Genomic DNA, 27,953 nt, shown 5'->3' with positions numbered 1-27,953 from the left:
CGAACCGTGAGACTCGTACGTCTCGCGGCAGTGCTGCGCCCGTCAGCTGTTGGAACGGCGCCTGCGCGCGCTCGCCGGTGCCGTGAACGCCACCGCCGTTCTAAGCGGAAAAAGGGGCAACTCAGAAACGTGGTGTGAACGCGGGAGTCGCAGGCTGGTTCAGGCAGGCGTGCTGGCCACCGAAAGCGGAGCTGCCCGTGGAGCTCTCAGCCCAGCGTGCTGCGTCCTTCACTACAGTCACTCGTTAGTAGACGTGGATTACACCAAAACACCCGTGGTGACACAGTTACGCGATGACATCAGATTCTAAGCTCTTACTAAACAGCCTACCCAGGCACGCACAGACAGGACGCGTGCCAGCCTCTTACGATCGCTGCGTCCCAAAAACCGACGGGCGACCGCGGCGCAACTGCCCACGCGCAGCCAGGCGGTAGCCCCGCTGCCGCTATCCGCGCGGTGGCCGCGAGCGGCTCCTGAATAATTAAAACTTCATGAATAATTAACCAGGTCGAACGCCACATTGGTCAGTGGGCCATTATTGACTGTGTCGGCGCTGCTCTCTAATTGGCCGTAGGCATACGTTAGGGGCGGGGCGAAGCCTAAAGTCGGGATTGGTTGTTCGCTCTTGCCATTATTTATCATTGGTCGCGCGTGTTGGCGGTGGGTGGGCCCGGCGGTGTTGATAGGTGGTGGCTGCGGGGCCGCTTGGAGCTTTAAAGCTCGGTTGGCTGCCGTGGCGCGGTGGAGGGCGGGGCAACGGCAATGGTGCGGCGGTCTGGGGAGCGCCGAGCCGGAGCTGTGGCCGGTACGCCGGTTGTTCCCGTGTAGCTCTCCTCTACCGCGTGCCTTGGTTCAGCGCAGCGGCAGCTCCGGGGGCGGCCGCCGCCACCACCACCGGTCGCTGCCGCCGCAGCAGCGCCGGGAGCGCGGGGTGGGGGTGGGGGTGAGTCGTCCGCGGCGATGATGAAGGGGACGGTGGGCAGCTCGGTGGCTGCCGTCATGCAGGAGAGCTTCGGCTGCGCCGTCGCCAACCGTTTCTACCAGCTCCTAGACGACGAGTCGGACCCCTTCGACATCCTGCGCGAGGCCGAGCGCCGCCAGCAGCAGCGCAAAAAGCGCGACGAGGCGGCCGCGGCCGGCAGGAGAGCCGGTCCCGGCGGCAGGGCGGGCGGCGGCAAGAAGGAGTCCCAGAAGGAGCGAAAGCAGCCCGGCAGTCCCCCGGCGGGCGGCGGCAAGAAGGAGTCCCAGAAGGAGCGAAAGCAGCCCGGCAGTCCCCCCGCGGCCGGGGGGCCGTCGCAGTCCGGTAGGCGGGCGGCGCCTCCTCAGCGGAGCGAGGCGGGAGGGGAGGGGGCGGCGGCGCCTCAGCTGGCGCCGGAGAGGGGGGAAGGAGCGGCGAGCGGCCCGGTAGCCGGTTTTTCTGAGGAGTGAGGTCCCGACGGCGTGGTGCAGGTGCGGGCAGCCCGGGCCCTGCGGCGCGGCGTGGTTCGCTGCTGGCTCCGCGCTTGCCCTGTCGGCGGGCAGCCGCTTGCCGGTAGCGGGGTCAGAGCGGGGCTGAGAAAACCGGGTTTACTGTACTTTTATTTATTTATCTAGCCAGCTAGCTGTTGTTCTGAATGCATACCTGAACGTCCCCTCGGGGAAACAAGTGGCAAGCGGAGCGTTGCTCGGGGTGGCCGTACTTGGGGGCACCGCGGTCTGGCGGAGCTCGCCCAGCCTACGCGGGAGGCTGCGGGCGCGAAGCCGGCCTTCGGACGTGTGAGGGCAAACTTCAGACACCGTCCTAAGAGACAAATGGAGGAGCTTTGACTCCTCCGCTGCGTCATTTGTAGTTTTCACGTTAGTTCAGCATGACTGTCGATGCGTTTGATCGCTTGTCACCCTGGCCATTTCCTTCAGTGTTTGACGCTTCCAGGATCGTTTTCTTGGCACCTGTGAATTTTCCGGCACTTCAGCTTCTTCAGGGTTATAACGTGTCTGAGGATCTGTGCTTACTTTGCCCTCAGATTGCATTGGTGCCCGAACCTTTGAATAAAGACTGATTTCCTGGGACACCTCTTTAGCACAGCGTTCAGGAATGGTCCAGGTTGTTTTGTCAGCTGCTAGGTGGTGATGCTAAGTGTTTCTTGGGGGAATAGGAAGCTAGTCGGCTTTTGTGTCGGAATGCCTGGCACAGTGCACTTTACAGCTTCCTTGCATTTGGAGGTGTTTTTATCAGTGTGATCGTTACTACTTACCTTGTATTGAGAGCTTCAGGTCACTGGATTTGGTATCTAAAGTTATCTGAGAGCTGGCCGATGGTTTACAAATACTGAGAACCTCTGCATTGAAGACTCTGGTTTTACCTTCTTGAGCTGTTATAAATTCCCATTCTCATGCAGTGGGCAACGAAGCTGAACACATTAGCTATTCTTAAGATACTAATTTCTTCCTGTAGAAAAAGCTCCTGTTAACTTCACAGTAACCGAACTGTGTGTTTTAATGCCCTAGAAAAAAATGTGGCCTTTGAATCAGTGCTACCAATTCTCTCGCTTAGATGTACAGTCTTATGCCGCTCCGACAGCGATTGTTCAGCCTTGTGGAGAATTTTTCAGTGCCAAATATGCACTAGTTAATGAGCATCTTCATAGAAGGTGATCTTAACAAGTTGTCGCTGTCCCTTTTGGGCAGTTGTATGAAACTCATCTTTTTTGAGATTCCTGTGTTTGTTACATGACTTTGTCAGAGATCTCTGCCTGTAAGACCAAAACTCATGCTGGTAAAAGGTTTACTTTATTTAAAGGATACTTTGCTGCTGTTATCAACAGAAGGTGAAGGAGCCTGTTCAGTGAACAACTGTCTCAAGTTTTGATGAAAAAGTTCTTGAACAAGAACTGGTGGTTATCAGTAACCTACCAGCAGCATGGGAGTATGTGAAGAGCATCCTTTACCTCCTACTTGTCTATACGTATCTTAAGCGTACAGATTCTGAGTGTAATTCTGTGACACTATGGAGTGTCTTTGACTATTTTCTGCTACCAGAAAATTAAGAAAATTAATTTGATTAAGAAACCAAATTTCTCATATAGAGACATCAGGCATGTGCACCTTGTTTTAATTTCCTGCTAATTTAAAACAGAGGAAAGACTGACTTGCAGTAGCCTTTGTAAAAGTGAATTAATATCTGTTTTGAGAGTTATTTGCTCTGAAAAATGCTGCACTTATTTTGTTAAGGAAAGCGGCTATCCTGGATTTTGTGTGTGGTGTATGTTGTGAGTTGTGTTTTTTTTAATCTTGGGCTTGTTGTGAAGTAACGACTGTAAATGTATAGTGTTCAGGATGCTAAACCAGGGCAGAGAATTGAGGCTCAGTCATGTCTGTGTGCTTCTTCTTTGGATGCACTGTCTTTGTGAGCCTGTTCATGGTGTAGCTGACAAATACAAAGCAAGTGGTGGGTTGAGAGAAAAAAATCTAGTTTGGTGGGGTCTTTTTAAGAGGGAGGAGGGAGGGCAGCTTTTTATTTGGGCCACACAAAGTGGATTCTTTTATACAGGATTCAACCTGTATAAACTTCTGGACATGGTAAAAGATTTGGGGGACTATCAGCTTAACCACTGAGAATGAGTAAACACTTGGGAAGGTACTCATACCAGCTCAATTTGGCTTAAAGCTTCTAATGATGGACGCGTTGCTAGAAGAGTGCACCTCTGGGGAAATAAATAATATTGATTAAAATTACTAAATTCTGAAACTAATGACTAAACTTGTATTAAAAACCAAAACAAAATACCAAACTGAAAAGATTTTTGTATCCAGTCTTTCTTAGTGATTCCCTTCCTGCTGCCTCAGATTTCAGGCATAACTCCCTCTAATTTCATTTCACTGATTAGGAATTAAATACTATAAAGAAGCATCTCGACCATCTGAACAGCTGAATCAGATTCTGGTATTATGGTTGAAATGACAAAATTCAGTCTGTATTGTACTAGTGTTCATAGAATTATCATGCAACAGCCCAGGTTGGAAAGGACCTCAAAGGATTGTCTGGTCGAACCTTTCCTGGCAAAGGCAGCCTAGAAGAGACCATCTAGCACACTGTCCAGTCACATCCTGAAAACCTCCAGCAACGGGGACTCCACTGTCCCTGAGGAGGTTGTTGCAGTGAATGATTGTTACCATTTTTTTCTGATACTGAGATAAAACCTCTCCTCATGCACCTTATACCTCTTGCCCCTTGTGTTCTCCATGTGGCTCCTTGTGAAGAGACAGCCTCCATCTTATCTGTAGCTGCCCTTCGAATACTGGAATAATGATGTGGCCCCTACCGAGCCTTCTCTTGTCCAGGGAGAAGACACCTGGCTCCTTCAGTTCTTCCTCATAGGGCAGGCTTTCCAGCCCTTTGATCATCTTCATGGCCCTCCTTTGGACCCCCTCTGGACCGCTTTTTCTAATTACTTGGGTGTTTTCCTTATTTGGGTTACAAAAAGTCCTGTTAAAAGTTTTGTGATTTTTGTTTTATTTCTTAGGCATATTAATTCTAAACAAAATAATCTTTATTTTTAGAAAGACTTGAAGCAAGCCTAGTTGTCAGTCTTGCAATATATATAAAGTTTTACAGAGAGACTTCTTTCAGTGTTACGTTTTGATGTTAGAGTGATGTTAGAGTTTATTCACAAAGTTCTGTAACTTGATTTTTTTTTTCTTTTAATTCTTCACTGCCTTTTTCAGAGGAGTTTTTACTTAATTGATATCTGGAGATGTTTTCAATTTGAAACAAACCTCCTAAGAGAACTTTGCCAGATAATCCAGTACTTTGACCATTAGAATCCAAACTATTTATTATGAGTTGACACAACTGGAAGGAGACTGTTTTTTAATCTCTCCTTAAGGAGAAAGTGGACTCCTATTTCATAGCCTACCGAAACCTACGCTTTTGACCTTAACAATGTATTTTTTACTCTTTCACTGTGTTGTTCCCTGATTTTTAGACTCTGTCCTGAGGATATGGGTAAAGGCTGTTTGTAGGTGTTACAGCTCTTATAGTTGCACCACTTAATGTTAACTCGGTTCATTCTTAGCACAGTGGCCAAACTGCATTTGCCAGCTCTTTATTCAAAAGACCCAGTTGCAGAGCTTGCATTCTTTACTGGTCCAGGCAAATTAAATTTGTTGATCATGCAGTAATAAGCTCTGTTCTGTTGAAATCTCTAAACCTTTGTTGCTAATACCTCTGAAAGGTTTTCTTCTTTCATGTACATTTGATGACTCGTGTAACATTTAGATGTAGTTCCTGAATACTACATGTCTGAGTTTTTAGCTACAGGGGGAATTTTATCTTATACTGACTGCGATTTTCTTATTTTTAAATAATTTATTCCAATATCATTCTTTCAGCTATGTAGCCATAAGGATTGTCCAGAAGAAAGCTGCAGTAGGCAATTCTGTAATTGAGTACTGGCACACATGAAAACAAAATACCACAGAGTAAGAGTCTAACTCTGTGGCTTTCTTTAGTGTATTGCATGCAATAGCTGAAGCCTTTTTTTTTTTATTATTTTATTTTGGGATACTGTGGTATTATTCTGCAAATTGTGTAATTAGCCATGCTTTAGTTCACAAAATTAATTGAAGTTTGGAATTAAAATCACATGGACATACACATGCAAAGAGGAGGAAGTAAGATGGTTTGTGCAGTCTTAAATCTGCTATAGTCTGACATACAGCAAAATAAGTCTTTGAGAGTGAGAATTGCCTTTTACTATTTCCAGTTATGCGGCTTTAATGTAAAGGAAAATCAGGTGTCCATGTATAGGTATTATTGTGTTACTGAGTTGGTAATTAAGTAGTGTCTTTGCATGCAACCATAATTAATGACAGAGATCCTTGAATTGTAGCACAGTTTCTCTGCTTGCCCTCATTCCAGACCAACCGGAGCAGTGTTCCTGTTTGGTTTTTGTACTTACTTCATCTCCTTAGAACTCCAATTAAATTGTTTTTTGAAGGTCAGATTTTTTTCATTTAAAAATGAGCTGTTAAGCTGAAAGCAAAGGAAAGAAGCGTCTCCTGGAATAAATGGAAGGAGAGATTTGAATTTAGGACCAGTGATTGTGTGCTGTTAGCTTTAACATCTTCAAGGCAGTTGAGACTTGTCTGAAAAAAAATTAAACTGTGCTTCTTTTTTTTTCCAATTTTGTGTTATATAGGTGGGTGGGAAGTCTGTGCTAAAAGAGCTATGAGAGGGATAAATAACTGAAATTTGCTGGTACAAGGTTATTTAGCCTTGAAGAAGAGTTGCAGGGCAATGACACAAATTACGTACTGTAAATGAGCTATAAAGTCACAGAGGAAATTGACTATCAGTAAGTGTAAAGTAATATGTATGGGAGGGGCGGCAGTGTTGCAAGCTCTGCTGCAACACAAAAGATTTTTCTAATTCAGACTATTGTAATTTAGGAAAGAGAGGTTGGAGTGATTGGGACTGTTAGGAGTAGAACAGGAGGCCATCTAGGAGAAAGCAGTGTTGGGAACTACTGAGGTAGCAGTAGCAAGGGAAATAGAAAAGGAGTTGTTACGCCTTTGAGGGAATCTCACTTTCCTATGTCTTGAAGTGTGTCTGCTCTTTTTGTCACCTCGAAGATGTTAAAACTAGAAAAAGCACGCTAGAGTGACATGCATGATGAAACTTACAGAATGATTTATGTATTGGGATAAATTTAAATTAAGGGTTTTTTGTTTTGATAGGTGTCTGAGGATACAAAAGGAGTATATATAGAACTGCAGGTGAGACTTGAAGAAGGCACAGAATATTGTTTCTTATTTTACAGAAATAAAAGAATATAATTTGAGGCAGATTTTGTGAAATAGGGAAAAAGAATGCTTTTTCTACAGAGACTATAATTGACCTGTGGCATTTCGTGTTGTGGGGTGACATTGATATATCAAAGCGTATATCTATTCAGACAGCAGTCTGGGTACAGACACATCAGCCCATCTGTGGATCTGTACTCTGTAAATCAATGCTTATAGTTTTTGATTCAGAAAACCTCTAAGGGTAGATTGCCAGGTGGAAAGTATTTTGTTGTTTTTTTCTTTCTTCAAATGCATGATGTAAGATCTAAAAGTCTTTCATCTGGCTTCTATGGTTGCTCTAATGTTCATCCTAACTGAATCAAAACTCCACTCAGTTTGCCTTTGCTCTGTTCCTGTGTGTGCTACTTGGGCAAAATAGAAATAACTCTTTGTTCGGCACTTCTTCATCCCTGGGTGCTTTTGTGAAAATGGAGTATTGATGGAATCATCTCACTGGGCTTGAGTGTCGGCTATTTTAGTGAGATGAGTTGGTTTCAGGCTTGTGAGAATTCATAAAACACTTTGATGCAGTGTTGTCAGCTGGATTTTAGGTCAAAATACAAGGTTTTGTTCCTCTTTGCAGCAGTAACCTCTCTCAGCCTGTGAAGTGCGTGCCAGCTGCCAACCTCGCCTGCCACGCTCCTTGCATAAAGGGAATGGGGGAAGTACGGCAAGATTTCTGCTCTAGCTTGTAGTCATTGATAGCAGTTGTAAGCTGGGCTCCTTGTGGTGTTTGTCTAAAGTCAAATTTGCTTCACAAACCCCTTTTTTTTCCCCCTTAAAACTAAAAATTAAAAAGAAGGTGAGAGCATGCTGTCTCAGTTGGGCCCAGTGAAGAGCCCACAATACCTAGAAAACTATCTGTTCCCAAGCAAAACTCCCACTTGTTTGAGGACAAATGATGTGGATAGAGAAACTTGGTGAGAGCTAGACAACAACACTGCACAGGCAGCTAGATTTTGCTGCATTGTTTTAAATCCATCTGTTAATACATAGATATCCAGTGTCTGGGAAACAAGGCAATGCAGGTCTTAAATACAATTTCTGCTTTCCCAGTTGCAAGATACACACTTATTAAAAACTCTTTCCTAGAATCTTTCTATCTAAATGCTGCAGTATAAACAAAACTAATTCTGATAGTAAAGTATTATTGTGGGGAGAGTGAAAACTACTTAAGTATGTTAGCTCTGTGTGATTTAGAATTTTAATAACAGCTTGTAAAACTGGGCTTTTTTCTTTAGCAATATCTAGTTCTATTACCTGGTAATTTTAGTATTTACAGATGTCTTTCTCTCTAATAATAGCTTGGCAGCTTCTTTGGGCAGGTGCGGAGAAAAGCTGAGTCTGTTGAAATAGTTTAAGCATCAGATTTCTTTTCTGATTCCCCATTTTGGAAAGTAACGTCACAGGCAACTCAGCCGACGGACTGGGCTGCTGTAGTAGCCTCCTGGGGAAGTGGCGATGAGGTGGGGAGCAGTGGGCAACGTCTTCAGCCGAATACGGATTACAAGTGTGACTGCAAGATACAGGAAAACCATCTTAGAGAGGTTAAACTTGGTAACTGGGAAAGAGGAATCTTCAGTTTTCAGCACTGGTGGTTTAACCCGGCCGGCAGCTAAAACAACCGTGCAGGCGTTTGCTCACTCCCCTCAGTGGAATGGGGAAGAGAATTGAAAAGGGAAGGAAAAAAAAGTAAAACTCATGGGTGAAGATGAAGAGAGTTTAATAGGACAGAAAAGGAAGAGAATAGTAATGATGATGATGATAATAATGATAAAAGAATATACACAACAAGTGATGCACAGCACAATTTCTCACCACCTGAAACCAATGCTCAGCTAGTTCTCAAGCTGCCCCACTTCCCGGCCAGCCCTCCAGTTCTATACCAAGCATGACATTGTATGGTATGGAATATCCCTATGGCCAGTTTGGGTCAGCTGCTTCTTGTGCACCCCCGCCTTCTCATTAGCAGGGCAGTATGAGAAGCTGAAAAGTCCTTGACTGCTTGGCAACAACTAAAAGCATCAGTGTGTTATCAAGATTATTCTCATTCTAAAACCAAACCACAGCACTACACCAGCTGCTAGGATGAAAATTAACTGTCAGCCAAAATGAGGACAAGCACAATGTTTCTAAGACCTCAAGTAGTTCTTTTTAAGTGAAAGCTATTATGGCAGAGGTACTTGAGATTGATGGTTTTTTGTGTTTTTGGTTTTTTGTGGTTTTGTTTTTTTGTGTTTTTGATTTCCCAAAGGGTTGGTGGCCTTTCAGCTCCTTAAGTAAAAATGAGTCTGCACTGGGACAGACATATGGCAAAAGATTAAAACTGGATAGCTTATGCTATCACTGCTGCCAAGCTCCAGTTTAGGTTGCCCTTACATGCAGAGCTGAAAGTTGTGCTAGTATTTGAACTGATTCACAAGCAGGTCACAGCCTGCTGCCCTGAGGGTGACTTGGCTTATTAGGGAGGTCTAGTTGCTGGATAACATTTTAATCCACTGCTGCATATCTGTCAAATCAGTTAAAAATGTTTTTATACAGGTAATAAGTGCTACAAATAAGCTTTCTTGTATTTAAAATCCATCTGCAGTAATCATAGCCACCTGTTAGAATCAAAGTGAAACAGCCTTGCACTGAAATCAGAGCTGACTGCTTTGTCTAGCACCATCGGTGCTAGTGATATGTAATACACTGGCTTATGGGGCAAGAAGATTTGTTTTGAAGTAGTTTTAACTGGTACTGCATAACAGAACCAGAGACCATATTTTTAAAATGATTTTTGTATCTTCATTTTTTTTTGGCATTGCTTTACTAGTTCTAAGGAGCTCTTTGAAGCTGAAGGTGAAATTTAGGTTAACACTAAGTACATAGGGAAGGTGGTCTCGACATTCTTGCCAAGTTACTCTGTTGAGAATAACTGATGTTTCTGATAGCCAATGAGAGACTCAAAAATAAATAATGCATTCTTGTATTGCAGTTGCACATTTAGATCCAAACAAAATAAGTAAAAATGAGATCAGAAATGAATAGTCACTTTTTCCACAGCAAGTTTCCAATTTGGAATTAACACTTGTATAATTGCTGGTGTAGTTCAGATGTGCATAGAGCAGACTTGTTTCCTAACAGCATGTACAATTCTGTATTCTTTATAACTTTGCTTTTTATTAAAGCATCCTGATTTGAAAAGCTTACACAGAAACTGATTTCAGAAGTTGTCCAGAGATTACATCTTAATTTTTGGGATGCAAATATGCTTGCTGCTGTAAGGATTAAGCAGCTCCAAATCTTGAGAGAATTACTGGAATATATTATGTCAAGCGGTTTGTAGTTTAAAGAAAACCAAAGCTAGTGTTGCTTCTGCAGCACAAATAAAACTGTCTTCTGTGTACAGATATAACTGTCCTTACTGCATAACAAAAAGCTTTATTTACCACTTTTCTACCTTACTCACCAAGTGGATAGTTCTTTGAAGTTTTCTTTTTAAAGATGATGTTCCAGACTTGCCACCTAAGCTTTGATCAGAGATCTTCTTATATGGGTATTTCTACGGAGCTATGAATTCATTTGTATCTTAAAGAGAAAAAAGCCTATTTTATGTCACAACATTATGTGCTAGCAACAGAGGCACAGTAGCCAGGACTGTCACTTGTCCACTAACCTGAGTTCAGTAACTTGCTCGCCATTGCACAGGTGCTTCTTGTGGAAAGAATAGCTCAGTTTTGTTGGTCTGAGAGCAGGGTTTCTGCTTGATTGACTTAAACCAACATCTTTTTCAGCCAATAGTGTAAGTACAGGGGCCTAGCAGACAAAAGGTGTGCTTGCTTCTGCAGAACTTTGTCTTAAATAGAACACAGAATTTGGGAAAACAGGGAAGGAAGCACACACATAATGAACTTTAATGTTAGGCTAGATGTATGTGGGTTGAGTGGATAACCTCAGTTTATTCTCTTGTATAGCACACAATTTCTCTGCACTCACCTTGCCCAGCCTGCTCTTCCTTAACCCTGACAATGGCCCAACAAAACCCAAAAAGGCTTAAATACATTTTATCTTGGAATATGTTGACATTCTGGAATCAGTTACTGGTGTTGGAACCTTTGTACTTAGTGCTGGGGTTTCTGCTACTTAAACTTAGTGACTTGTGGTGTTGGTGAATGGTCCTCTCCTCCACAGAACAGTAATAGAAGGAGGTGACCCTCCTCTGGTTGTCATATACCATCACTGTGAGCTTAAAGTAGAGGTGCAGGCTCAGACTTCTAAATTCAGCTCATCTGAAGGCAGGAGGTGTGTTATCTCGTGATCAGGAACTGATGCCTGTCTCTAACGGTCCTCGTCTTGCCCCCACCTTCATTGCTCCTGCAGCCATCTTGCAATTAATGTCTTCCATTGAAGCTTCTCTGCCTTGTCCTGTAGTACACTGGCAAGATCTTTGAGACAACATGAGAGAAAGAGTTGTCCATTTCTGTGACCTAATGTGAGCAAAATGAGATTTCTTTAGCCTGTCTTTTCTGGAAGAGTCTGAACTGTGTCAACACCTGTAATATTGCTGCCTGAAGCAGGTTCATCAATACAGAAGGGAAAGTAAATACATGTCTTTAAAACAGACAGTGTCTGTCAACATTAACTGTAAGTGCTTTTAACATTTTGGTGGACTTGGGATTGGAAAGGGCAAAGCAGAAGACTGTAAGATGTAATCAACTGATTTGAGTCAGTAGTTTGGTAACTGCAATTCAATTATTATTAAACTTAGTAATGTATATGTGTGTGTGTGCATAGGCCAGAAGCGAGCACCTAAGCGGGGAGAACAGCAAGGATTGAATAACAGAGGAGCAGAGGTGAAACAAGACAAAATTGAATGGAGACAGTCTTTCAGGGAATACCGTTCCTATGAAACAGAAAGACAAGCGGAACTCACAGTGGAAAGGTACGTATCTTACAGGGAGAAGTAAGGTGCCTCATGGAGGACCTGCACAGGGGTGGGAAGGGAAAGGCTTGACCTTCTTAAAACAGATCTAGTAGCCAGATGTGACTTGAAGGCATGGTAGCATTGTTAGTGTGTAGAGTTGTTGCAAGATGACTTTGTGCCTGTCAGAGCTGTAGTTTCAGCTTCATCACAGATTGATTTAGAGCAGTTTTGTTAAATGTTAGAAATACAAGACGAAACTGAAAAGTATAAAGATCTGAAAATGTAACCCCTAGTCTGCAATGTAAATGTTCATTTCGGAGCTTGTGTACCAAGCTTTGCAGAGCATGTGGTGCAGGTACCAAGTTGAGTGAATTTTACTGTTCAAACTGAAAATGAACTTTTGTCATACTATTTACTGCTTGGACTGTTAAAGGAGTAGCTGCTGCCCAAGCATTCACACGCTATTCATGGTGTCACGCACACACACACTCACTTACTGTTGGGTGCATTTTTTCCTCCTTCAGGCTCAACCCTAGGTTTCCCACAGCTGAGTCTCAGGTGTCAGATTTTATAAAATAATTAATTTAATTGAAAGATGTGGCGGCAGGATCAGCCTGGGCTGGGTGCCTCCAAAGAGAGACCCAGAACAAAGAAATCCCTGGGGCAATTACACCCTTGGGTCCCACACACCCGCCCTTCACGCGCTGCCCACGCATCCTTTAATCCAATGGTGATTTTTGGTCTTCTAACATATAATTGGATTCTTCTGTGTCCAGGCAGGCAGGTTCTTATCTTGTTGACTTGCAGTTTCCGCAGTTTTCCCCCAAGGTTGGATCCTCCTTATCTTCTCGTTTAAAGTCATTATATACCTGCCCTTGCTGGCATGGAGAACTGAACAGTCCCAGACTTGGAAAACACTACCAAGACATTAGAGTGATATCAAAATACTTTCCCATACTAAAAGACTAAACATAGCATTATACTAGCTGTTAGGAAAACTACTAGGAAAATTACTGAGAAAAATACCTCTATCATGGCCTAAAGGCTTCAGTAAATCTAGCTACTCATGCTAAGTAAAGCTACATAAACAGCACAAATCACACTATTATATTCCTAAATAATTTATTCTAATTAAAACCTACTTAACTTACATTAAACAACTAATAACCCTCAACGTGGACAATGAATGCATATCAATTTTGCTTTTTTTATAAGTACTAGAAAATTCCACCTAAACTTTTAATGCTTGAGAGCGTGGCTCTTCTTACTTTACATCACAATAGTTGGTATTTAACAAGTTCCCTTAAATTTTTAGCAGTTGCATATAAATCTGGGTTTAGACAGTGGAGCTATTGTCTGATAAAGTTGCTGAAGATTTGACAGATTTATAGTGTTTTATTTAACTTCTCTAATGTTTTCAGTGTTACCAATAAATGGTTGAACTTTCTATTCCTGTTATCTGTACTAATTCCTCCTGAGTTCAGTTTATGTCCATTTTTAATGACAAAACTAATACAACTGTACTGTGTGCTGTGTAAAGATGCACTCTAAAAATTGTACAGTAGGTATCATATACTGATGTCTCTCACAGCTACACAAATGCAGCCATACAATTTTTTTGTCCTTGTTAACTGTTCTGTAGGAACAAAAATCTGACCAGAAATCTTCTTTTTAGACCAACTGAAAGATTAGACCGTGAAAGGCCAGTAAGAGGTCGTGGCGGAGGAAGAGGTGGAATGCGAGGTAGAGGAAGAGGTGGTGGAATAAATAGAAGTTTCAATGGTTTTGAGCAAAGAGGAAAACGGGAATTTGAAAGACCAAGTTGGAATGACAAAATGTAAGTGTTCTGTGTGCTGCTTCTTACTTGGTGCACAAGTAAGCAATAGTCGGTACCGCAGTAGTGTCTCGTAAGTATTCTGTTCCCTTCTTCTATATCCAGGTTCGCTGGCAAAAAGTCAATACTGGTTTTAGTTTGAGGTCCTAATGAAAAAAAGCTCTTAAACTCACAGAACCCTGTTTCTCTAGAAGAATAAAAGCAGATGACAAAAAGGGTGGAGGTGGAGCTCGCAGCTGGGGAACAGTTAAAAGGTGGTATGACGTACAACAACATACACTATAGATCATAATTTTCTGTGGCCTACCTTAGATCATAATTTTCTGTTGCATATCCATTTTGAGCTTTATAAGCCTTGCTTTCTGTAAAAGCAGGTTCATCACAGCAATTAATAGTTTTCTGACCTCTCCTCCTTCATGTTGGTGAGATTAAATTGTAGCAAAGGCATGGTGATGTTTCTTCACTTAAGACTTCCAAAATCTTTTGACTGAGGCCAAGTTGTGTTTTAGCTGAAATGTTACACCTTTTCTCAATAGTCAAGTAAGTGTGACTCTTGATATTTAATGATGTTGTTACAAAATGCCTATTAAAACATTGAAACTGTTAGTGGGCTTAAAGTTCAGTCTTTTTCTCAAGTTGTATGTATCATTTATAAATTTCAAAGCTGTAATACAATTCAGTGTGGCTCTGGAGGTAATATTTAGCTGACTTTACTGAAATACATTTTTAAAGTGCACAAGAGGATCAGTAAGAGAATGTGGTGGCTTATTAATGGTCAGATAAAAAAAAAATTGGGAATTTTCAATTCCGTTATGTATTTCTCTTACTAGTTTCTGTTCAGACTTGCAAAAAGCTTACTGGAAGTGTTGGCTTTTGTCCATTCTTAGCAATATGCTACTCTTTCCAGTAGCTTTTGTTCTCATATACATTTAGAACTCTATAATTGAAGGCTGATAAAGGACAGAGAAAAGGCATTGCTTTGACAGCAAATATCTTTGGCCCCATACATGTTCATTCACAGAATTGTTTTTAAAAATAAAACTTTATTTTTAAAACTTAGATCGTGGATTCGGGCAATCTGAATAAAAGCTTGAAAAGTACAGCCTTTATGGGTAATAACTTTAGGGCTTGATAGTTCTCCTGAAAGGTTGTACTAACTTCTATCTCTTCTATAATATTTCATACTAAAACTAAAAGATAGGTTATTTACTCTGGCTTTTCAAAATGATCAGCTAGGTTAACATATGAGCTGATAGCACAAAACTAGCTGACCAAAAGCACAAAACTAGCTTCTGTAGGATGTCAGGGAAGTTTGTGTGAACTTCATAAAGTACAAGAAATTTAAGATCCCTTATATTTATTCTCTCTAGTTAAGTTTTTTTTAGTTCAGTAGCATCAGCACTTATTGATATCTCGTTTATATCATGCTTTCTTGTGATGTGGTGCGTGTGGTAGAAATGACATTAAATCGGAGTTGTCTAAACAATTATAAAAGCCTGTCTGTGCTTTAATTGTGCTCAATGATGCATTGAAGACACATGTTAATTTTTAATATGTATGCCTACCAGTAAAATGAAAGTAAGTATGCAACTTCTCTCATTTGCCAGTGAACTAATGTCCATATTACAGAAAATACAAAGTTGGAGTATGAATTTTACCATTTTAATAGTTGAAAAGAAACAAAAAGGCAAACCCAAATGTCAGTGATACACTGTAATCAAGTACTAGTATTAGTATTCATGACTGAATTACTTTGTCTTCATGCATGCTTTTCTCTTTTTCGATTAAAAGTATATAGAAGTTGGATTTTCGTAATACTTCTCATTTTGTTAGTCACTCGGTCACTTAGATTACTTTCTGATTATGATTCTAGAGTTTTTCTCCTATTTTTTTCCAGAATTCCTGGAGAGAGGAAAAAAAGTGATGTATTGATCTGCAAGGCGTTTTTCCAATGTGACCTATGAAAATTTTGTGGTTGTGGTTTTTTTTTTGTTTACTGTTTTAGTGGGATGGAACAGACTGCTCCTGTGGAAGAGACTGCAGAAACGGCTGAGCAGTCAGGGACGTCTGAAGGAGAACCTCTGAACAAGTATAGTTTGACTAAATATTTTCTTTCTAAATGCAAAGAAAACAATTGACGGTTACTGATGTATTGGGAGGCACACTTGAAATGTGAACTGTGAAGTTTTGCTAGTGTACATGTTTAAAAACAGAAAAGCTTTGTCTATATTTGTGAGTCAAGAAAATGCATCCTTAATTCTGACTAAAGCTTGGTTTATAGAGCTACAGATTACATTTGATTGCCCAGTGATGCTTACGTCCCTAAGATTTGGTGATAATTTAAGGAGCTACATATTGTCTTTTACCTTTGAAACTTTGCTAATTTGCAAGAACTACTCTGCTTTTTGAAGTTCTCTAAGAAAAAGGTATTCAACGTGTGCCTATGCAATCGTACAAACACAATTAAAATGCACTAAAATAAAATTCTTTAAGTCAGTATTCATCAATCACCACTAATACCATGCAGGTCTCATCTATCCTCTGTAAAACTTGAAAAACTTATTGGAAATGGTATTGCAGTGAGCATTGGAAGTAGGGAAATTGAGAGAGAAATCTGCCCTTCATCTTCTGGCTTTCATTCTTGTCAGTGTCCAGTGGTAACTTACTTCACTGTGAATAAGCAATGGCTTAAGAAAAAGTAACTGGACAATCTTGTCGAAGAAAGAGACTTTAATCACAGGTGCTAAATATCTCCTGATGAATGAAAGAGAGTCAGTGTAATATGTCAGCTCTTCTGCTATGAAGAGAAATTAACTTGCTGTGAAGCCTTTTTTACCTAATGATGCAGCTCTGGTTATTAGTGGCCTTGGTTAATTTCTTAATTATAAAGCTCACTAGATGACAACACCTGTTTTATATGTTCAGGTTGTACAACCCTGTAAGAAGTTGAATTAATACAGCTTTGATTCTTTTAATTTTAATCTAGCTTTTAATATATAGCTAGAGGTTTGTATACATGGGGAAATCTGTGCCTGAAATTGAATGACTATGATTGGATTTCCAGAAAACTGTTTCTAGACTACCTTAAATCAGATGAGTAGTGTAGATGAACTGTCAAAAATGAACATATTAGCTAAATATGAGAACAGTTATTCAACTTTTTTGTCAACTACTGGTACCTTTACTTGTTTCAGACTTGTATTTGTTTCTACTCCAATTTAAGCTCTTTATAGATGTGTCCTGGCATCAGTTTCTTGTAGAATGTAAGGCATGAGAAGTATATGTAGTGGCAAAGGCATCTGGCAGACTCTGCCAGTTGTCTTTTAATTCTTTTCTCTTTCTCAGGGATCACCTAGGTATTCAGAGATTTTATTCCTCTTCATGGTTTTTTAAAAAAAGTTTCATTTAGAAATAGTCCACTGAAATATGTAAGATTCAAAAATGTAAGTAACCTACAAGTACAAAATTTGCATCATGTACCCTCTTCAGCATGGTAAATACTGTCCTGAAGACTCACAAATCTGTATCCAAAATACGAATTACATATACCTCATTGCACTTACCTTTGGGGATAGTGTCAGCCTGGTGACTCTACATATTTTAAAATAGAAGAGGAGACATTGTGTGAATAGTGCCTAGTTTATTAGGGATGGTTGTATGGCATACACCTTAACGAGGTGGAATTATTTTTGTTGTTCTTTCAATATTTAAAAGCAAAAGATGGTGGGGTATGGTTTTCAGGCTTCAGGATGCATTTTAAGGTCTTGTATGCTTGCTTAGGTTGCCCCTGCTCTCCAGAGTTGCTGTCTTCTGGCAGGTAGCATACACTAACAAAAGTTTCTAGCTAGACTACCTTCTGCTTTTCCTACAGCCTCAATATTGAGGGTGTAGGGGTGTGTGTTCGGTTAAGCTACTGCTAGGATTGTTCTCATTTTGACTCTTAAATGCAGCAACTCTTAAGGAATCCATTTCTCTTCTGCTGCTTTATTGCATTTGTGTGCTTGTACGGAGGAAGAGATGGAAAACTTGGGTTTGTTTTTTTTCTCTCATTCTCTGTTGTAACTGTTTCCGTTTAAAAGAAAATGAAAAGTATTCCTGGAAATTGGGAATAATCTGTCTGTGTGGAGGTACTGTATAGCTTTCTTGTGTAGTGCTGACTAATTTCAGTCCAACTTTGGAAGGACTTCTGTGGGCTTCTGAAACTTAAGGAGTCTTGCCTTCAGGACTGTGTCCACATTGCAATTCTTGAACTTCCATGTGCAAGTTATTGCAGGACAAGAGTTTCTTTAATACTTGTGTAATATAAAGCAAGTTCTTTCTTTCCATATCTTCCTATTTCCTTGAGGATATCAACAATATCTATCTCTGTTTATAACATCCCAATCTGTATGCTAAAAGCTGTGGGTTTTTTGATGCAAGTAAGAAATACAAAATATGTAAGTGTATAAGCAGTATGAACTTTCCTCACAGCCACTTTCTGTTGAACTTGTTTTCACAGTCTGAATAATGTAACACACTTGTGTTGACTGGTAATTCAAATTAATAGATTTTTCTTTTTAGTCAGTATGACACATAGTCTAATCAATTCCTATCAAAGGTATTTGCAGAGTGGAGTTTTCTTCCATTTCTTCACACAGGACTTTCTTGCTTTTTGGTGGGGCTATGTATTCTTCTGGTCACTTAGTACAAAGCTGTCAAAAATTGCCTTCAAGTTTGCTGAGCTGTTTACCTCTCTTGGTTTTTTTGGTGGGTTTTTGGTGGGTTTTTGTTGTTGTTACTTCTTTTTAGTAGTGACAAAAAGCTATCCATAGGCCAGGCCAGGTCTTCATAAGTATTTAGTTCAGTGTTTTTCTTCTATAGTTAACTTGTGCAGTTGTTGCTTGGTCTTACTTTGGTTAACTTTGAATTTTGCTGTAACTGGTGGTAGTGTTCTGGTAGATGTTGTTTAATAGGAAAGACTCATGTCACTGATTTCTTGATAAAAGCTGAATAAAATTTTGCTTTGTGCAGCTGAATAATGCAAAAACTGATCTGAAAAAGACCCACTATCATTATTTTTAATGATATGAAAATAATCAGCTGAACAACAGAGCTGAATGCCATTCTTTTCCATTTGCATTTCTTCTGTATATTAATGGGTTAACACTGAGCAGTTTTGGCAAGAAAGGTATGCACAGTAAACAATGCGTAGCTGGAGGGTTATGGTTATCCATTGAAAACACTGAAGCAGCAGGAACCATTACTGAAGGCTCCCATTTGGTGTTTGGTATGTTTGCATTGTGAATTCAGTTTGTTTGTGTCCAGAGGCCGTGCTTGGGTGTCTTGGCAATATTTTGTAAGCATGATGGTTTGTGTGCCAAGGAGCTTATTACCTTGATTAATGAAAATGCACACCAAGCAGTTACTAAAAATGCATAAGGTTACAAGGTAGAAAGTAATGCACAGAGTGCATTTCCATGGAGGCTTGGTGCCCAAAACAATCTGCTACAATCGAGTCTCTGTCCAAAATGTGATACACAGGTTCCTGTTGCTGTGCTTCACTAATAGGAGGTGTTTCCTCTTGGGCGTCTTGGTGTCCTAAAACAAATTTGTACTGCTAATAACCTAGCAGTTGAAACCATCCTTTTAAAAATCAAACCACACTTTGCAGTTGAAAAAACAAAGATTTTTGCAGTATTTCCTTTAGAACAGGCAAGTGATTGTTTTTGGTAGATGTGTGCTTTCCAAAGCAATACCTGTGATTGCTTTTTTGACAGGTCAGGTTGATGTGTAGTGAAATGTCCTCATGTTGTTTTATGATTATAGAAATTTAGATCTGAAAGGGGTCTTGCTGACCCAGGGCATGACAAACCATACCTGTGCTGCTTTTCATACCTGTCTAGTTGATTTGATGTCCTCCACTGATTGAGATTTCAAGGTCTTTCCAATACTTTGAATTTCAGTGGTTTTTCCAATACTTTGAAAATAGAAACTACTGTGTGTGGTTTTTTGTTCATTTTTTTTTGTTCGTGTCTTGTCTTAACATGATGGATATGCAAAATTTTCTTTCTTTTTTAGCATTATGTATGTTTCCTCCTCAGCATCTTTTTCAAGGCTTCCCATGTAGATCACACATGTAGACCTCATATCTGTCTTGCTATTCTATTCTGGTTTTTCTACCTGTTCCCACACAGAAAACATTACTCAGATGAGACCTTGTTCCACCGTACCAGCAGTGACATCTGTTTCAAACAAAGCTGTTGATGTGTCTCCTTATAATAGTATGCTGTTGCAGAAGGGACAAATGCTATTGATTTAAAGTTCAGCTTGACTGGGTTACCTGCAGTACTCTTGCACAGTTTAGGGGGTTGGGGTCCCTCCTTCAGAGCTTCTGCCTTGCTAGTGGTTGTTTCTGCGTTTGGGCGGCTGATATTTTTGCCCAAGACTATGTATTTGCTTATCCTTGGGACTTCCTGGTGGTGGTTGTTTTGTTTGTTTTCAAATCACTTAGTCTTTTTAGCATCTTCATACCACTGGTCAGTCCTTCAGTACTCTTGAACACTTCTGCTCTATTGCCCTTTCACAACCTTTGTGCGGTAAAAAAATGCAGTAAATCTATTTTATATTACACTGTGGATAAATGCACAGAGTTGACCTTAAAACTCCACTCAAATGTTTGTTTTTCTTTTGCAGATTGAAAGATTGATAGCTACTTCTCAAGTACTAGTAGCTATCAGTTCTGTATCTTTCTACAGCTATTGCCCAGGACTGAACCGGTGTCTTCCTAATGTGGTGAAAACTTAATGGGAGAGGATGTCAAAAGACTTCCTAGGTTGTGAGGGTCGTGATGTGCAATTTACTCACTCTGTCCTGAGGTAGTGGCTTAGGAAGAAATTAAACCAATTTAATAGAACCCCTTTTTATTAGTTTACTTTCTCTTTTTTTTCTTCCTCTGGGTGCTTGCAACTAGTCTTGTTTTTCCCGCATCTATTCCCAAAACCGAAGCTTCAGATAATTGATCAAAAATTAGCTGGCTTCTTATTTTTAAGAACAACAAATTGAAATATTTGGGGTGCAATTGGTTCTTAATGTTCTTACATATGGTGTTGGTGTTTTTCCAGAAGTAGCTGCATCTCTCACCAGTAGCCTTTTTATTTAACTCAGTAAACCGGTTAATTTTTTTCTTCACAGTCCTTCTAACATAGTTTCAGGTCTTCTTAATCAGTATGGAACTACAAACTACTTAACAGTCTTTTAACCTTTAACTTCTGTTTGATATAGCTGGAATTTTCAAAATAACAGGGCATGAAGGCATGTCAGAGGGCTGGCATATATGTACAGGACTTGCATATTTTTTACTTACTTTTTCTGCAAAGTATATTTAAAACTATGTTCATCCTAGAACCAAAATTGAGGGCTGTCTTACTGAGTAATTCTGCTTCTTCCTGTCGTATCTTGGGTGCTTCAGGAAAATATTGTATAATTTTGGCAAGAAATAAATGGTTCTCTGCGAGATCAAGTAGGAAGAGGGAGCAGGCCTGTTCCTATGTAGGCTAGTTCTAAGTGTACAGAACATTCCCAACAAACGTGTGCATTCTGATGGGATGCTTGTACAACTTAAAAAAAAAAAAAGGCACAGTTCACTGGCTGTCATTTGACTGCATCTTTGCATGATAAAATAAATTTCCAACTTGCATCAAATCAATTGTATGTTTACATTGAAAAATCTTCAGTATTTGCTGGAAGAAGACTTGGAACTGCGATTGAGGAAAAATAAATCCATAGTTGTCCATCAGAAGGGACCTAATGAAAGGGTTTTCTGGAAGAATCAACATTGGGGAAATACTTAACCAACTTCGACTGTTACTGCAATGCGTAGCAGTTTTGTGTGGGAGAAATGGTTTCTCAAATGTCTGGGGGTCATCAGTGCAGATTTTCCTGTAGTTCATGGTATTTGACTTGTTTCTGCAGCAAACAATTACAGTGATGAAGTGAGTTGTGCTCCCTGCATGTGATGCTTTAATGAGTAGAAAAGAGTCTTTGGTTTTGTCTTATCTAGCTTGTCTTATGAATACAGACATAAAGCCTTGGACTTCTGTCTTTACAGTTAAAAAAATATGCAAGGCAGACTCCGATGTTTTCCTTGAACATATCATTATTGCACTTTGACAACTTAAAACTGGATTACGATTAATCTGGTTTTGCCAGGTGATGAACACTGTCTCCTTGTGTGCTACTAATCTGACAAAAGAAATCAAAGCATCTTGTGACATTAACAAAGGAAAGGTTAATGATTACCTAGAAGATCCCATTGTGTGATCATCGTGTCTTTCTGATGACTGAAAACTGCATTGAAACATGAATTCATATCATATTGTCATCCTGCAGTATGAGTCAATAAAACCATGCAGTTGAGATGTTTTAAAACTGTTTGGTATGGTTTTTGTACTATGGATATATTTTGCTAGGAGTGGATTCAGTATTAAACAGTTGGGCTGAGAATATGCCACATCAAAAGACAGACTGGTTTTAGTCTAGAATCCAAAGGGCTTGAATTTAGGATGAGACTGGATAAATACCAGAATTTACTACAGGAGGCTGGAGACAGCATTTGTTCATACAACTAATTTCAAACAGGCCCTAAGTATATTTTCCAACTTATATTAATGTAAAACTCACACATCAAGTTACTGTGGGGAGTAAGGGAAATTGAGGATAGTAATTTGGTGAGAAACATTCCAAATGTTTTGTTTAGTATCCTTTCTGTAGAGATTAGCGTTCTTGTTCATCCTGGCATGTTGCGAGCTAATGGTTTTTACTTTACAACTATAAACCTTTAGAGTTGCTGAAGAAGAGCCAGTGGAAGAAGTAGTTCAAGAAATGACGTTAGATGAGTGGAAAAATCTTCAGCAACAGAATCGACCAAAGCCTGAATTCAACATCCGGAAGCCAGCATCCACTGTTCCTTCCAAAGCAGTGGTGATTCACAAGTCAAAATATAGCAATAATGTAAGCATTGCCTCAGGAATTCTGTAAACTCTGCTTTATGTCCAGGGTTAGGAAACTGTCTCTATTCTTTTTCTACTAGTTTTAGTATAATCTGAACAGACTAGAAATCAGTATCTAAGCTTTGTTACTGTAATCACATATGTGCCCCCAAATTTGCTTTAAACTTACCGTCTGTTCATTTTCTTCTCTCAGATCATTGCCCCTATTTTGTCTGCAAATACATAATATATTGAGTTGTTCAACCTTATGACTCAGAATATAAAGCCTGTGTCCTTGCGGCTGCCACCTATGTAGATCTCTGGTAAAGCTGCTAGAGAAACTTGGTTTACTAAATACTTCTTATCCTAACTTTGAATCTTGTTTACTCTACTTGCCCGTATACACTTGCATGTATATATTGAACTTGGGGTTTGGCATCTGTTAGTCTGGATGCTAAGTGTCCTATTTCTCATCTGTGCTGGATCCGAGCTTTCACTGTGCACTTGGAATATATGAATCTGATTTTTTTTTTTCCAGTTTTAGGGTCCTGCTTCTTAGAAGTAACTCTGGAGAGCTTGTTCTATAGTAATGTGCTTCCCCTCCTTCCTTGTCTTTAACTTTTATTCCACCATATTACTGGGATTGACATTTCAGGGAGAACTTCTAGTTTATTGGTATGACTGGGGAGAGAAAGTAGAGGCTTCTTTCACAGATTCTTGCTTAGATTTCAGATTTGGGGGGGATCGTAGAATTATGTACATATACTTGTAGTCTAGCATGATGGAATTTGATCTGTAAGGTCTGCATGCAGGTATGAACACACATACTATCCTTTGTCTAGGTATCATATTAACATCAAAACTTGCAGCTTTTTAAGCCTTAATCATTTCAAGTCATTGAGCACTTCCCGGGACAGACAATAACACTGAAGTGACATGCGTCCTTTTTAGCATGGCTCTTGGTGGTCACAGTTGCCATTATCCTGTCTTCCTTCTCTGAGGGAGATGGTGATAAGGGTGGGGAAAATATCTTTCACAAGCTCTGAAGAGACTATGCAAGTGTGTGAAGAGTGCATGCAAGTTTCTGTTCTTTTTGCCTGTAAAGTTTCTTGGCATGTAAAGCATCAAGGGACAGTATCAAGGGACCTTGTCAAAATCAACATAGAATAGGAAGTGCAGGAACTGCATAACATGGACAAGTCAAATCCCTCTATTAGATATTGCACAAAAGAAGCGATTCATCACTGTATGGGATGATTTTGTCTGTATGTTATTATTACAACAGTGCATGTTAAAATGATGATAGAAAATAGTCTTACATCCATTAGCTACTAGAAATACAAAGAGTTAAAACAACAGTAATCTCAGAGCTGCAGACACATAGACTGGCAATTTGGTTAGTAGCCAAATACTGTGCTTTATTATGGCCTTTTAACCAGTACTTGAAGATAATTGTAGGAGTAAGTAGCCTAAGCCTGATTCTGAAGTGCCTTAGAAAACTTGTTGATGGTATTTCTGAAAAACTTCTTCAGAGCTGGTACAGAAGATTTTGTTCCCAGGACTCTGAGCCAACAAAGAACTATCCCAGGCATCTGGGAAGCTACAATTGCCTTGCAAATTAAGACCTGTCTTCTGTTCTGGATGGCATCTTGATTTGTCTGCTGCTTGTAATGCAAGTCTGTGTGTGTATACAGGGAGGGGAGAAGGTTTTACATGGAAGCTATAGGCTTTAACCAGATCTTCTTTTTAGTTGCAAAAAGAAGACTTTGAAGATGATTCTCATGTCTTTCGAAGACCAGTGAATGACATAACGTCTCAGCTGGATATTAATTTTGGGAGTCTTCCTCGCCCTGGCCGTGGATCAAGAGGAGCACGAGGTGGTCGTGGTCGTGGCAGACGAATTGAGGAGACAGGACCTCGACCAGAAGTAGTGGAAATGTTTTTTTTTTTTATAATTTTGTTGTTGTTGTTTACTTGGAGATTTTTTGTTGTTGTTGCTGGGGAGGGTGAGGAGTGGGGTGTGTCTTGTCCTCTTTTCTGTGGAATTACTGATTTCTGTAGTGACAGACTTGTTTCTAATTCCTGCTTCATAGTGTGCTGGCCTGGTTATTTTGAGTTCCTGACCCATATCATGTTACTTAAAATGAAATACCAGTTGAGATTCACAACTCTTAACACATAAATTTCAAAAGGTCTGATTACTAGTTGTTGTCATAGTAACTAGAAGATAGGATGCAATGAAGATGAGTTTTTGCAATGAGTTTTGATATAAATTGAGAAGTAATTAAAAGGAATAAAGGCTTGTATCCCTTACAAAAAATTTCAGTATAGTACAGTAATAGTACTTTGATTGCTGAGAATGACATGAGTAAATCTCAGATCCTACAGATGAACACAGAATCCTATAGAATGATAGAAGCATTCAGTATAAACATTACAAAAAATGTCTACTGAGCTTTTTCTCTTTTTTTTTTAAAAGGCATTTTCACAGTGAAAAATTACATCTTTATTCTTCATACTAAGGGTCTCAATTTACTTTTCTCTAGTATGAGTAAAGTACTTTAAGCTTGAGAACTTAGAGAATGATATAGAAGTGATTTGATGCATTTGTTTCATCTGAAAGAAAAAGGGTCTTTATAATAACAGGGCATAGAGTTTAAAATTACAGTCCAAGATATGCAGTAGCCTTAGAATGTAAAAAGATAATAATGCTTCTTCTAAAAACAGGCAGTATTTTAGGTGAGATTGCTTACCTTTTTTTCTTCATTTTAGTGCTGCAGAACCTATGATCTTCTGGTCCTCCCAAGGCGGTAGATAAGCATTATAAATACATTCACACTGAAGAAATTATATAGTCATAACTTCAGAGATAAATGCTTAGCACTTCTCTGATAGTGATGGATACAAAGCAGTTAACTTGAATAAAAGAGTGAACCCTTTTCAGGGTAAAATACATACACATAGCTGTCAGATGCTTTTGAAGTGCATTCATTTTTATAAAGCTTCCTTTCTTTACTTTATAGGTGCAGCTTGTTGCTCCAAATCCTGATGATCCTGAGGATTTTCCAGCTTTAGCTTGAAGAATCATCATGAATGGTAGCTTTGGTGTAGTTGTGAAGAGACCAGTTTTATGCTGGTGTGGATAAAGAAAGTCTGTTCCTATTGGCAAAGCTGTTTGGGTGTTTGGTGTGGAATGATTGCAGCCCTCTGCTGATGGCGTTGAGTTCTGGAGATACTGGTGGACTGGGATCCTGTCACAGGTTCCAGTGTCTGCCTCCATTTGTGAAAACTGTGAAGGTTTACAGTACTTCACTACAAGGCTTTAAATGAAATTCAAGAGTACAGTGTTTAGAAATGTGTATATAGAGATTATATCAAGTTCTCCATGACACCATGGTGAAATGTAAACTATACAATGTGGTCTGCAATTGAGACTGTCTTTCACTGTACGTTTGAAAGCTGCTTTACCTGTTTCTTTGAGTGAAGTGTGTATCTCACACAATCACAAGTTGCAGTTCTTCAGAGTTTGGCGAATAAAGGAAAGTGCTCATTGGTTTGGGTTTGAGGTATTATTTTCACCAAGTCAGAGTAGCAGATTGAAGCTTTTGCTATTTGGATGTACTCTTGACAAAAAAAACCCAAACAACCAAAAAACAAACCAAAGAACCAAAACAAAAAACACAAACGAAAACCAAGACAAAAACCCAAACCTGAACAGCAGACCTTACTCATGCAAAACAGTGAACAGAATCTAACTCTCTCTAAACAGAAGTGATCTTTAAAATTAAGGCAGCACAGATGCTTTTAATTGATAGCTAACCATAAATCTTGCTTCAGTAACAAGATACAATGCGCAACTACTTTGAAGATGTTGAATGTGAAGAAAAGTAAGAATTTTGAGCTAAAGACAGAACTAAACTGTTAAGGAGGCTTTTAATTTTAGCAGGAGCAACTACAAACTAAAATGTTTCATGCCTTAACAAGAAGTTTGTGTGACATTGGGGATGAGGTGGAATGTCCTTACCTTGCATACTTCCTCACTTGAGCCAGATACCTTAACTTGTTCCGGGTCCAAGGAGACACTCAGAGCCATTCTTAGGGATCTGAGAGAAACAAGGAAATGGTGCCAGAAGTGATGAGGGAAAAAAATGGGAGGACAACCACACTGGACACTTTGAAAGTAGCTGACAGCCTCAAAGGAGTCTTCAAATGCCTGCTCGAGTTGAACTCATTCTTTCAGTTTACTGGGAAAGCAGATGAATATAAACCTGCCTTTTTTTTTTTCTTTTTTCTTTCCCATTTCTCTGCCTTGCTTTGTATCACTTCTAAGCAATCTCCTTTGAGAGCAAATAGTTGATGAGACTTGAAGAAAAAAACTGGTTTGCTTTGGACTAAGCTTTAAGAGTATTCAGAAATTTAAAGTGGTAAGGCTTTGCACAAGGAGGATATAATCATCTTAGAAAGACTACTGACTCTTTTCTGTATGCTCCAAAGAGATGGTCTGCAAAGTAGTGCTGCCCAAAAAACTTTTCTTACATTGTTAAATTACTTATATGACAACTTGCTATAACATGAGATTGCACATTCCACAAGGAGCTCGTTTTAGTGGCATAGAGGTTCTCTGACAACCTGTAGTAGAAAGAATGTGCAAAAGCAAATGAAGTGCTGGCGTTACAAGAACGCGCTGCTGCTTTTCGAGCAATTCAACTGGATGAAATAACATGAATGACTTCGACCTCATAGGAGCAAGCTACTACCTTAATCGCTGCTGCTGTTGTACTAGGTGTTTGGGTGTTTCTGCTGAAAGTGGCAATTTCATGATTTTGGAACAGAAGTGATTTTGTCTGAGGGTCTTCAAGTTTTTTGCTTGTTCTTCCCTTCCTGTTCCTTTTAGCCCATTGGACAGCGAAGAATGTGCCTGGAATTTTATTTATGTTTTTGCTAGCAGGGATGAGTGTATATATAGGTGGGGGGAGCTTCTTTGCAAAGCTTACCTCTGTTTTCCATCATGTTTTGGAGGTGTAGCTGCCTATTTTACTAACACCTCTTTTTGCTAAGAAAAGCAGTGAAATACACAAAAGCAACACTTTGTTTCTCTACCAAAAATTTGAAATCTTATTATGCTACTGGACTGAATCTAATGTAATGCAGTTGGTTCAGTTCTGACTGTTCTCCGGGAAGGCTGAAAGGATTGTTTTATTTTTCAGTCAGGTTCCTGCTTCTGCGAAGTTACTGTTTACTCCTTTATCTTTGATCTGTTTTTCAAAACAGAGTGACAAATAAGTTCTTTGGGGAATGCTTTAACAGACTTGTAAAAGTGTATCTGTATAATTAGTATTTGGTCAGCAGATTGTTTAAAAACTTCTGGTTTAAAAAAAAAGCGGGCTGGTTTTAAGACTGTTTAATTAAAAAAAAAAACAAA

General features: G+C 39.8%; 1 protein-coding gene across 2 annotated transcripts; it reads left to right on the top strand.

The window, feature by feature from the left end:
- Positions 1-760: 760 nt before the first annotated feature.
- Positions 761-27,953, top strand: HABP4 (hyaluronan binding protein 4). Of its 2 annotated transcripts, XM_075740442.1 has the most exons (8): positions 761-1,303; positions 11,602-11,749; positions 13,407-13,568; positions 13,757-13,819; positions 15,571-15,654; positions 22,385-22,553; positions 24,282-24,458; positions 25,555-27,953. In XM_075740442.1, the coding sequence occupies exons 1-8, from the start codon at positions 961-963 to the stop codon at positions 25,609-25,611; spliced, it is 1,203 nt and encodes a 400-aa protein (XP_075596557.1). In that variant the 5' UTR covers positions 761-960; the 3' UTR covers positions 25,612-27,953. The 2 variants fall into 2 exon arrangements, with proteins under 2 accessions (XP_075596557.1, XP_075596558.1); XM_075740443.1 differs by lacking the exon at positions 13,757-13,819.

The sequence above is a fragment of the Balearica regulorum genome, chromosome Z (assembly GCF_011004875.1).
Source record: "Balearica regulorum gibbericeps isolate bBalReg1 chromosome Z, bBalReg1.pri, whole genome shotgun sequence".
Lineage (NCBI taxonomy): Eukaryota > Metazoa > Chordata > Aves > Gruiformes > Gruidae > Balearica > Balearica regulorum.
Note: the sequence above shows the minus strand (reverse complement) of the source record. Positions and strands in the feature narration are given on the sequence as shown.